A 12,277-nucleotide genomic window follows, 5' to 3' on the forward strand; every position below is an offset into this window, starting at 1 on the left:
ACACACTCGACCTGCATGTTTGGATACCGGGCGCGCGCAATCTCTGTACAGTGGAGACTGGTAAACATGCACAACCGAGCTCCATATAGGGCAGATCAACAGGTGCAACCAACGGACGGGGTGGGGGGGGGGGGGGGGGGGGGGGGGGGGGGGGTGAACTTCACGAAGAATAGCAGGCAGTGGGTTCTGAACAAGAATTCGGAACCCTTTAGAGACGATGGGCAAAGGGGCATGTAGAGGGCTACCTGTGCACGTGCCTGCTCTATATGTCTAACCTATGATTGTTATTCTGAGAGGAGAGAATATGCCCCTGAAAATAGCTGATTAACGGCTTTGTATTAGCAGGTGTAATGAGGTCCAGGCATTTATTTATGTTTCAAATGTTCCCTTGGTACTTCCATATATTTGTCTTGTTTAACAGTTCACTGCGTCATTGGAAGAAAGGCAATTATTACAAAACCCATAGTGTGAGACTTGACTTGATTTCAGTAGCCTAGCCTATAGTATTCCCTCATCTATAGCCTTCTGATAGGTGGAAATAAAAACAAAAAGAGTGATACAACCAGAGCCCATTTGAAAAACGAAACAAGTGGAAGAGGATGAAGATCAAATCATTTAAATGTTCTCTTTTTCATCCGTGAAATTGTTAACCTTGTCCTTCTTGATGCCTCGTTCTGAGTCCCAAGGCTATTGGTTTCCTGCCGCGCTTTTAGTAAAAAGCGGACACTGCTGCGAAGCGTTTCTCTCTTCCCGCTGTCCTCGGCTGCACACGGAGGCAAACCGACAATTTAACCGCTAGAACGAGCAGTCGGGGAAATAAATAGAAGGAGTGACGGAGAAAGAGAGAGAGAGAGAGAGAAAGCAAGAGAGATGAAGCAAGACCGAGAGAGAGAGAAGCAGATATGGGGCGTTTATTAGAGTGAGATAACGGAGAAAGATAATCCTACCCCTGTCCAGCACTCTAAAATGTGCTAGAAGGAGAGCGATCCTCAGTGTAGTTTACCGCTTCCCACAGCAGAGGCGGTGGAGCGAAAGCCTTGCGTCGGAGTAGTGGGATTATCCCCTCTTTCTCGCAATGGAAACTGAATGAAAAACGTTGGACAGTTGTTTTAAACTCCAGTGCTTTCGCTTACAATTCTTGCCAAATCGCATCCTGCTATGTTATTCTCCTTTTATTTCAACTTCATATGTGGATTCGGAGGGGCATTCTAAAAGGTAATCAACCTACGGCACAACAGCTGCTCTACAAGTAGTTAGCCCCAGGAAAAGCTCTTATTTTTGTGGATGCAGAAATGTGCATGGGTAAGTGCATTGTATTACCATGAACAGAAACCTAAATGATTGATGTTTATGTAAGAATTGGTTTAGTTTGCTTCAGCAAGGCAGCATCTGTATTCTCATAACACTAATGCAGCCAAATGACTGTAAAAGCTCTCGATTTTGAGAGAACTGACAAAGTCGTAGGCCATTTTATAGGGCTTGGTTATGTTTGTCTATATAGATGGATACATTTTTTTCAAACTGAAAAATTGAGGGGCAAATACAACAATGTCAGTAGAACCTAAATTAGAGATGACAAGGTATCCATTTATTTAGCCACTGGCTATTCCTCCAAAGGAAACAATGGGTCGCACACCCTTTGGAAATGTTCTGTTAGTTTTGACTCAACAGGTACTGAACAACTTGACTGCCAGTCCGCGGGCTGCACCTCGGAGCCGTCTTTAACAACGGGTTCTACTAGAATTTAGGCCATTGAATTAGAACTACGCACTGTTTAAAAAAAAAAATCTGTAGGCTATGTCTAGGTCTGCCAAGCTGTGAAGGAGAAAATATGATTTGTTATGAATGTGAAACCTCCCATGACTTGGAAAGAGCGAGCAAGAAGATCCTGAACAATCCTATCTGCCTATTATATTTGTATCATGCACAGAAGAGCAAACCCTGTAACCCAATAGAGGGAAAAAGTACATGCTATTTCCATTTCTTATATTACATCAGAGTAATTATGGGGAATGGATCTTTAAAGGATATTGCAATATGCCCTAGGCTTAAATTACACGTATCATGATCAGATTAATATACTGTAGGGTTATTCCTATTGGAAGTAATGTACTCTTTCCAGCTAGTTGGTGTCTATTACATGGAATTGTATTTTAGTATAATCAAGTTGGTATGCATATTTTCTATGTTTTACATTTATACTACCCTACTATTTCACCTTGACACTACCTTGTTCATTTACATTTTAAAAACAATGTTGTTTTTTAATCATAATGCATCCATTTCTCTCTCTCTCTCTCTCTCTCTCTCTCTCTCTCTCTCTCTCTCTCTCTCACACACACTCACTACTCTCTCCATCATCCTCCTCTCCCGCCTCTCCTGCTTCTCCCACCTCTCCCTCTCTCTTCCCCTCCCACCTTTCCCCCACTGTCTCTCTCTCTCACCCCTCTCCCCCTCTGTCTCCCCCTCCCATCTTTCCTGCTGTCTTCCCTAACCCCCACTGTCTCCCTTTCCCACCTTTCCCCTCTCTCTCACCCCTCCCCCACAGTCTTCCCCCACCCCTGCCTCTCTCCAGATGGTGAGTGAGCTGAAGCCAAGCTGGTTGTGAAGGTGCTGGTGGACTTGTCCCTGTCCTCGCCCCAAGCCAGACTCACCATGGCGTCGGGAGTAGCGGCGTGGCTGCCCTTCGCCCGCGCTGCTGCTATTGGCTGGATGCCAGTGGCCAACATGCCCATGCCCATCGCCCCCACCGAGAAGAACAAACGCGCAGACGAGCTCATCGTCCTCAATGTAAGTGGACGCCGATTTGAGACATGGAGGAATACGCTAGATAGATATCCCGACACCTTACTGGGCAGTTCAGAGAAAGAGTTTTTCTACAATGAGGAGACCAAAGAGTACTTTTTTGACCGAGACGCGGATGTGTTCCGCGCTGTTCTCAACTTCTATCGCACGGGCAAGCTGCATTACCCTCGCTCCGAGTGCATCACGTCCTACGATGAAGAGCTGTCCTTCTTCGGGATCATCCCTGAGATCATCGGAGACTGCTGCTACGAAGAGTACAAGGACCGTAGGCGTGAGAACCAAGAGAGACTGATGGACGATGACGAGGACAAGAAAGATGCCAAGCTTCCCAATATGACGTTCAGAGAGACCATGTGGAGGGCCTTCGAGAACCCTCACACCTCCACCATGGCCCTGGTGTTCTACTATGTCACCGGCTTCTTCATCGCCATCTCAGTCCTCACCAACGTGGTGGAGACGGTGCCTTGCGGTGCCACCCCTAACACCAAAGAGGTGACGTGCGGCGATCGCTACACAGTAGCCTTCTTCTGCATGGACACGGCCTGCGTCCTCATCTTCACAGTAGAGTACCTCATGAGACTGTTTGCTGCGCCAAGCCGCTACCGCTTCATGCGCAGCGTGATGAGCATCATCGACGTGGTGGCCATCTTGCCCTACTACATTGGCTTGGTGATGACAGACAACGAGGATGTGAGCGGGGCCTTCGTGACGCTCCGGGTCTTCCGGGTCTTCCGTATCTTCAAGTTCTCCCGTCACTCTCAAGGGCTGCGCATCCTGGGGTACACGCTGAAGAGCTGCGCCTCAGAGCTGGGCTTCCTCCTCTTCTCCCTCACCATGGCCATTATCATCTTCGCTACCGTTATGTTCTACGCCGAGAAAGGTTCCACGTCGAGCAAGTTCACCAGCATCCCAGCCTCATTCTGGTACACCATCGTTACTATGACGACACTTGGGTAAGGGGAAAAGCATCTGTTTTTGTGCGTGTGCGTGTGCGTGTTGTCTGTTTATCTATCTGTGTACTCTTTATCTGTGCTGGAAATGGATGGATGGATTTCACCTAGACAACACAAAGCAGGCAGGGTAATACGTCCTGTCTGTTCATGCCATGGTTGTAACTGCCATGAGTACAGGGGAATCTTGTACCTCATGATGGATCCAGAACATTGGCACAAAGGCACACTGTCATACTGTTCCAAATGTTGTCCTCTGTGTATCTCCTCATCGAACACTAGGGCAGAGTGGCAGTGGAGATGTCCTGTTCTTTTACAGTAATGCCTCTGCCAACGCTACTGTCTGCTCTTTACACACTACCTGTGGGAGAGAGCCCAGAGGACTGCTGAGGGGAGAGAGTGGGGGGAGGAGTGAGGGAAAGAGGAAGGAAGGATATCAGAGAAAGAGAGAGGGGGGGGGAGAGAGAGATTAGAGATAGAAGGAGAGAGAGACTGATATTGAAGTGGATGGAAAAGGTGGAAAAGGTACAGTAGGGTTGGGTGATATTACAATAGCATCGTCTATCAATGATGATTGACAGCCATCGTTGATGGTGACGACATCGTGATGTGCACTTGACTGGCACTGCGCATCATGGCAGTACACAAGTGACATTCTGAGTAATAAGCCTATTCCTATTTGCTGTAGCCTATTTCAATAAATATGTTATATACAAAACGCAAGAGAGGAATGTAAGGCCAGACAGAGCGGAGCATTTCACCAAATCAACACAAAATGTCCAGTCAGGAAATATTGTTAATCTCTCGCTCTCTCTGTCAGATGCATGGGCCTTGGGCTATAGCTTAAACCTATTATTATTTTTTATGGACACTGGTTAACTATCTTGTGTCTAGCTGTTAAAAAAATTGCCTACAGTGCATCAGAAAGTATTCAGACCCCTTCACTTTTTCCATATTTTGTTATGTTACAGCCTTACTCTATAATTGATGAAATCGTTTTTTCCCCTCATCAGTCTACACACAGTACCCCATAATGACAAAGCAAAAACAGGTTTTTAGAAATGTTTGCAAATGTATTCAAATGGAAAAACTGCAATATTACATTTACTTAAGTAGACCCTTTACTCAGTACTTTGTTGAATTACCTTTGGCAGCAATTACAGCCTTGAGTCTTCTTGGGTATGATGCTACAAGCTTGGCACACCTGTATTTGGGGAGTTTCTCCCATTCTTCTCTGCAGATCCTCTCAAGCTCTGTCAGGTTGGACGGGGAGCGTCACTGCACAGCTATTTTCAGGTCTCTCCAGGGATGTTTGATCGGGTTCAATTCCAGGCTCTGGCTGGGCCACTCAAGGACATTCAGAGACTTGCTCCGAAGCCACTCCTGTGTTGTCTTGGCTGTGTGCTTACAGTCTTTGTCCTGTTGGAAGGTGACCATTTGCCCCAGTCTGAGGTCCTGAGGGCTCTGGAGCAGGTTCTCATCAAGGATCTCGCTGTGCTTTGCTCCGTACATCTTTCCCTCGATCCTGACTAGTCTCCCAATCCCTGCCACTGAAAAACATCCCTACAGCATGATGCTGCCACCACTATGCTTTACCGTATTAACGGGTGATGAGCGGTCCCTGGTTTCCTCCAGACGTGAAGCTTGGTATTCAGTCCAAAGCGTTCAATCTTGGTTTCATCAGATGGTCTGAGAGTCCTTTAGGTGCCTTTTGGCAAACTCCAAGCAGGCTGTCATGTGCCTTTTACTGAGGAGTGGCTTCCATCTGGACACTCTACCATAAAGACCTGATTAGTGGAGTGCTGCTGAGATTGTTGTCCTTCTGGAAGGTTCTCCCATCTCCACAGAGGAACTCTGGAGCTCTGTCAAAGTGACCACCAGGTTCTTGCTCACCACCCTGACCAAGGCCCTTCTCCCCCAATTGCTCAGTTTGTCAGGGCGGTGAGCAAGAACCTGGTGGTCACTTTGACAGAGCTCCAGAGTTCCTCTGTGGAGATGGGAGAACCTTCCAGAAGGACAACAATCTCTGCAGCACTCCACTAAAATCAGGTCTTTATGGTAGAGTGTCCAGATGGAAGCCACTCCTCAGTAAAAAGGCCAGCTCTAGGAAGAGTCTAGGTGGTTCCAAACTTCTTCCATTTAAGAATGATGGAGGCCACTGGGTTCTTGGGGACCTTAAATGCAGCAGAACATTTTTGGTACCCTTCCCCAGATCTGTGCCTCAACACAGTCCTGTCTCGGAGCTCTATAAACAATTCCTTTGACCTCATGGCTTGGTTTTTGCTCTGACATTCACTGTCAACTGTGGGACCATATATAGACAGATGTGTGTCTTTGCAAATCATGTCCAATCAATTGAATTTAAATAAGGTATTTCTGTTTTTTTTATTGATAAATTTGCCAGATTTTCCTTTGTAATTATGGGGTATTGTGTATAGATTGGTGAGGTGAAAAAAATGATGAAATTCATTTTAGAATAAGGCTGTAACGTAACAAACTTTGGAAAAAGTGAAGGGGTCTGAGTACTTTCGGAATGCACTGTAATTTTGTCATTTTATGCATGGTTTTCTCCCGATCAAACAATGAATCTAACCGAGTTCCATATCAATCCGTTTTTTGAATAGCCTAAAACATTTGTCAGGGGACTAATGTGAGCGAACAAACAATATCTGAAGCCTATACTAAAATCAAATGACAAGTTGAATCAAGTTTAAGCTTATTAAGAAATAAATGATCCATCCAGGTCGGGATAATCCCTCCATGCGAGTTTGAAAACCTAATGGCTAATAACCAATCCTCCTACTAGGCCTATTGTAAAAGCTTTAAGACAAAGGTAAAATTATGAACAGTAGTATATCTTATTTCCCAAACATTCTAGCCTGAGAAATTGTCCTAAAGTTGCCGCTTTCAAAAATAACAAGAATGAAAGACTAGCCTTGCCTAGACATAGGCTATTCTAAATCACAGCAATATAAACAATATTATTTATTTTATGTTATTTTATGAGGCAAATAAATCAATGACCAGTTGTGAAGACGGTAGATAGATTGCGTCTATCCAGCCCACGATGTATGACCTAACTCACTACGTTAAGACAGCCCATTCCTCATCAGACTCTCACTGCTCCAATGGTCGCTGCTCCAACAGTTGCTAATGGTCGCTGCTCCACTGGTCATTAACAGTCGCTGATGCAACGGTCGCTGCTCCAACGGTCGCTGCTCCAACAGTTGCTAATGGTCGCTGCTCCACTGGTCATTAACAGTCGCTGCTCCAACGGTCGCTGCTCCAACAGTCGCTGCTCCAATGGTCGCTGCTCCAACAGTTGCTAATGGTCGCTGCTCCAACAGTTGCTAATGGTCGCTGCTCCAACAGTTGCTAATGGTCGCTGCTCCAACAGTTGCTAATGGTCGCTGCTCCAACGGTCGCTGCTCCAACGGTCGCTGCTCCAACGGTCGCTGCTCCAACGGTCGCTGCTCCAACGGTCGCTGCTCCAACGGTCGCTGCTCCAACGGTCGCTGCTCCAACGGTTGCTAATGGTCGCTGCTCCACTGGTCATTAACAGTCGCTGATGCAACGGTCGCTGCTCCAACAGTCGCTGCTCCAACAGTTGCTAATGGGCGCTGCTCCACTGGTCATTAACAGTCGCTGATGCAACGGTCGCTGCTCCAACAGTTGCTAATGGTCGCTGCTTCAACGGTCGCTGCTCCAACAGTCGCTGCTCCAACAGTTGCTAACGGTCGCTGCTCCAACGGTCGCTGCTCCAACAGTCGCTGCTCCAACAGTTGCTAATGGTCGCGGCTCCACTTGTCATTAACAGTCGCTGATGCAATGGGTGATTGTGTAGGCCAGGTCATCTGATGCAGCACCATCACTCTCCTTCTTGGTCAAAGAGCCTTTACACAGCCTGGATGTGTGTTTTGGTCATTGTCCTGTTGAAAAGCAAATGACAGTCGCACTGAGCGCAAACCAGATGGCATGGCGTTTCGCAGCAGGCCTGATTCACGTAGTCTCCTCTGAACAGTTGATGTTGAGATGTGTCTGTTACTTGAACTCTGAAGCATTTATTTGGGCTGCAATCTGAGGTGCAGTTAACTCTAATGAACGTATCCTCTGAGGCAGAGGTAATTCTGGGTCTTCCTTTCCTGTGTCGGTCCTCATGAAAGCTAGTTTCATGAGGACTTTTTGCGACTTTCAAAGTTCTTAAAATGTTCCGGATTAACTAACATTCATGTCTTAAAGTAATGATGGACTGTCGTTTCTCTTTGCTTATTTGAGCTTTTCTTGTCATAATATGGACTTGGTCTTTCACCAAATAGGGCTATCTTCTGTATACCACCCCTACCTTGTCACAGCACACACAACTGTTTGGCTAAAAAGCATTAGAAGGAAAGAAATTCCTCCTGTTAATTAAAATGCATTCCAGGTGACTACCTCATGAAGCTGGTTGAGAGAATGCCAAGAGACTAGGCCTCCATAATCGCCCGACCTCAAAACCTGCAGGCTGTGTAAGGGCTATTTGACCAAGAAGGAGAAGGATGGAGTGCTGCATCAGATGACCTAGCCTCCAGAATCACCCGACCTCAACCCAATTGAGATGGCTTGGGATAAGTTTGACCGCAGAGTGGAGGAAAAGCAGCCAACAAGTGCTCAGTAGATGTGGGAACTCCTTCAAGACTGTTGGAAAGCATTCCAGGTGAAGTTGGTTGAGAGAATGCCAAGCATGTGCAAAGCTGTCATCAAGGCAGAGGGTGGCTACTTTGAAGAATCTCAAGTATAAAATCTATTTTGATTTGTTACATTTTTTTTGGTTACTACATGATTCCATATGTGTTATTTCACAGTTTCAATGTCCTCACTATTATTCTACAATGTAGAAAATAGTAAAAATAAAGTGACTGTCCAAACGTTTGACTGGTACTGTATACAGTTGAAGTCGGAGGTTTACATACACCTTAGCCAAATATATTTAAACTCAGTTTTTCACAATTCCTGACATTTAATCCTAGTAAAAATCCCCTGTCTTAGGTCAGTTAGGATCACCACTTTATTTTAAGAATGTGAAATGTCAGAATAATAGGAGAGAGAATGATTTATTTCAGCTTTTATTTATTTCATCACATTCCCAGTGGGTCAGAAGTTTACAGACACTCAATTAGTATTTGGTAGCTTTGCCTTTAAATTGTTTAATGTGGGTCAAATGTTTTGGGTAGCCTTCCACAAGCTTCCCACAATAAGTTGGGTGAATTTTAGCCCATTCCTCCTGACAGAACTGGTGTAACTGAGTCAGGTTTGTAGGCCTCCTTGCTCGCACACGCTTTTACAGTTCTGCCCACAAATTTTCTATAGGATTGAGGTCAGGGCTTAGTGATGGCCACTCCAATATCTTGACTTTGTTGTTCTTAAGCCATTTTGCCACAACTTTGGAAGTATGCTTGGGGTCGTTGTCCATTTGGAAGATCCCTTTGCGACAAATCTTTAACTTCCTGATTTCTTGAGATGTTGCTTCATTATATCCACATCATTTCCCTTCCTCGTGATGCCATCTATTTTGTTAAGTGCACCAGTCCCTCCTGCAGCAAAGCACCCCCAAAACATGATGCTGCCACCCCTGTGCTTCATGGTTGGGATGGTGTTCTTGGGCTTGCAAGCCTCCCCCTTTTCCTCCAAACATAACGATGGTCATTATAGCCAAACAGTTCCATTTTTGTTTCATCAGACCAGAGGACATTTCTCCAAAAAGTAGGATCTTTGTCCCCATGTGCAGTTGCAAACCGTAGTCTGGCTTTTTTATGGCGGTTTTGGAGCAGTGGCTGCTTCCTTGCTGAGTGGCCTTTCAGGTTATATTGATATAGGACTCGTTTTACTGTGGATATAGACACTTTTGTACCTCTTTCCTCCAGCATCTTCACAAGGTCCTTTGCTGTTGTTCTGGGATTGATTTGCACTTTTCACACCAAAGTACGTTAATCTCTAGGAGACAGAACGCCTTCCTGAGCGGTATGACGGCTGCGTGGTCCCATGGTGTTTATACTTGCGTGCCATTGTTTATACAGATGAACGTAGTAACTTCAGGCATTTGGAAATTGCTCCCAAGGATGAACCAGACTTGTGGAGGTCTACATTTTCTTTTCTGAGGTCTTGGCTGATTTCTTTTGATTTCCCATGATGTCAAGCAAAGAGGCACTGAGTTTGAAGGTAGGCCTTGAAATACATCCACAGGTACACCTCTAATTGATTCAAATGATGTCAATTAGCCTATCAGAAGCCATAGGCTATTCTCAATCACATCATTATGACAGATTGAACAGACACTATTAATAAAGGAGGAAGAGGCAATTGAAGCAATTATTATCCATGACATCATTTTCTGGAATTTTCCAAGCTGTTTAAAGGCACAGTCAACTTAGTGTATGTAAACTTCTGACCCACTGGAATTGTGATACAGTGAATTATAAGTGAAATAATCTGTCTGTAAACAATTGTTGGAAAAATGACTTGTGTCACGCACAAAGTAGATGTCCAAATCGACTTGCCAAAACTATAGTTTGTTAACAGGAAATGTGTGGAGTTGTTGAAAAAGGAGTTTTAATGACTCCACCCTAAGTGTATGTAAACTTCCCACTTCATCTGTATACACATTATACATATATGAGATACTCAAGGTCCAATGCAGCTGTTTTTATCTCAATATCAAATCCTTTTTGGGCAACAATGAGATATATCATAGTGTGGAAATATATATAAAACACAGGAAATCGCATTTTTGACTGTACTGGGCTTTTGAGCTTATTAAAAAATAAATGATCCCTCCATGCTAGGTTGAAAAGGAAATGGCCAATCCTCCTACTGGACCTAACAGAAAAGTTTTAAGACAGTAACAGTTATGAACAGTAGATTATATCCCAAATATTCAGATAGGCTAAGAAGGGAGTTTCCTAAAGTTGCCGCTTTCAAAAAGAACAAAAATGCAAGTCGGATCCTATAGGCCTAGCCATAGGCTATTCTCAATCACATCTTTATGACAGAAGCAATTATTATCCAGTTCTGAAGATGGTAGATTTTGCTTCTATCCAGCCAATGATTTATCCTAACTCACAACAGTAAGACAGCAGCTCGTTCGTCATCGGTTGACCGTCACTTTGCTCCGTCGTGTGCGGGCCACACAGACACAGACGTACACACACCTGTTCCATGCTGAAGCACCACCAGAAAGGGGTATTAGAAAAGATGAGTCTCTCCCCAGGCTATCAGCAACATTATCTTTCGTCATGATTTGTCCAATTCATCCATGCAATTAAAAAAATAAAATAATGTTTTGTCCACACACACACGTAAACGTTTTATGAGTAAATATCACGATAGGACAAAGGTTGACATCGCATAACCCTAACACACACACACACACACACACGGGCCTGTCGCAGTGCCACTGCCACCCATTAGGCCAGATGATGATGTGTTGTATGAGAGAGTGTGTTTGAGTCAGTGTGTGAGTCAGACTGAGGGAGAGGCTTCACAGCCGTAGACAAGAGCACTAGACAGACCGACAGACCCTGTCTAAGCCATAGACAGAGCCACATAGACAGGTAGCCATAGACAGGCCACAGACAGAGAGCCATAGACAGAGCCACATAGACAGGTAGCCATAGACATGCCATAGACAGAGACATAGACAGGCCACAGACAACTAGACAGAGACATAAACAGGCCACAGAGAGAGAACCATCGACAATTCACAGACAGAGAGCCATAGACAGGCCACAGACAGAGAGCCATAGACAGGCCACAGACAGAGAGCCATAGACAGAGAGCCATAGACAGGCCACAGACAGAGAGCCATAGACAGGCCACAGACAGAGAGCCATAGACAGGCCACAGACAGAGAGCCATAGACAGGCCACAGACAGAGAGCCATAGACAGAGCCACAGAGGTGATAAAAGGGTAGCAGTAACTCATTGGTTGGGTTTGGAGCTCCTGGCAACGTCCCATAAGACAGCCAGTCATCCCCTGTCACTCACGCTGACACTCTGTCATTGAGGATATGCTGTTAGCAGGGTCGTACTGTAGCCACTGTCACAGAGTGGATTTGCTGTTATCCTACCATGCAGAGTTATCCTACCAAGCAGAGTTATCCTACCAAGCAGAGTTATCCTACCAAGCAGAGTTATCCTACCAAGCAGAGTTATCCCACCATGCAGAGTTATCCCACCATGCAGAGTTATCCCACCATGCATAGTTATCCTACCATGCATAGTTATCCCACCATGCAGAGTTATCCAACCATGCAGAGTTATCCCACCATGCATAGTTATCCCACCATGCATAGTTATCCCACCATGCATAGTTATCCTACCATGCAGAGTTATCCTACCAAGCAGAGAAATCCTACTAAGTAGAGTTATCCTACCAAGCAGAGTTATCCTACTAACCAGAGTAATCCTACTAAGCAGAGTAATCCTACTAAGCAGAGTAATCCTACTAAGCAGAGGCATCCTACTAAGCAGAGTTATCCCACTAATCG

At 45.1% G+C, this 12,277-nt stretch overlaps 1 protein-coding gene across 2 annotated transcripts in view; it reads left to right on the forward strand.

Moving 5' to 3' along the window:
• The first annotated feature begins 679 nt into the window (after nt 1–679).
• The window catches only part of kcnd3 (potassium voltage-gated channel, Shal-related subfamily, member 3), a 236,896-nt gene continuing 225,298 nt past the window's right edge, over nt 680–12,277 (forward strand). For both annotated transcript variants that reach the window (XM_031803975.1, XM_031803976.1), the window contains exons 1-2: nt 680–1,302; nt 2,549–3,758. In XM_031803975.1, the coding sequence (XP_031659835.1) occupies nt 2,656–3,758 (1,103 nt within the window). In that variant the 5' untranslated portion in view covers nt 680–1,302; nt 2,549–2,655. The remainder of the gene's footprint in view (nt 1,303–2,548; nt 3,759–12,277) is intronic.

Source organism: Oncorhynchus kisutch, linkage group LG24 (genome assembly GCF_002021735.2).
Source record: "Oncorhynchus kisutch isolate 150728-3 linkage group LG24, Okis_V2, whole genome shotgun sequence".
Taxonomy (NCBI): Eukaryota; Metazoa; Chordata; class Actinopteri; order Salmoniformes; family Salmonidae; genus Oncorhynchus; species Oncorhynchus kisutch.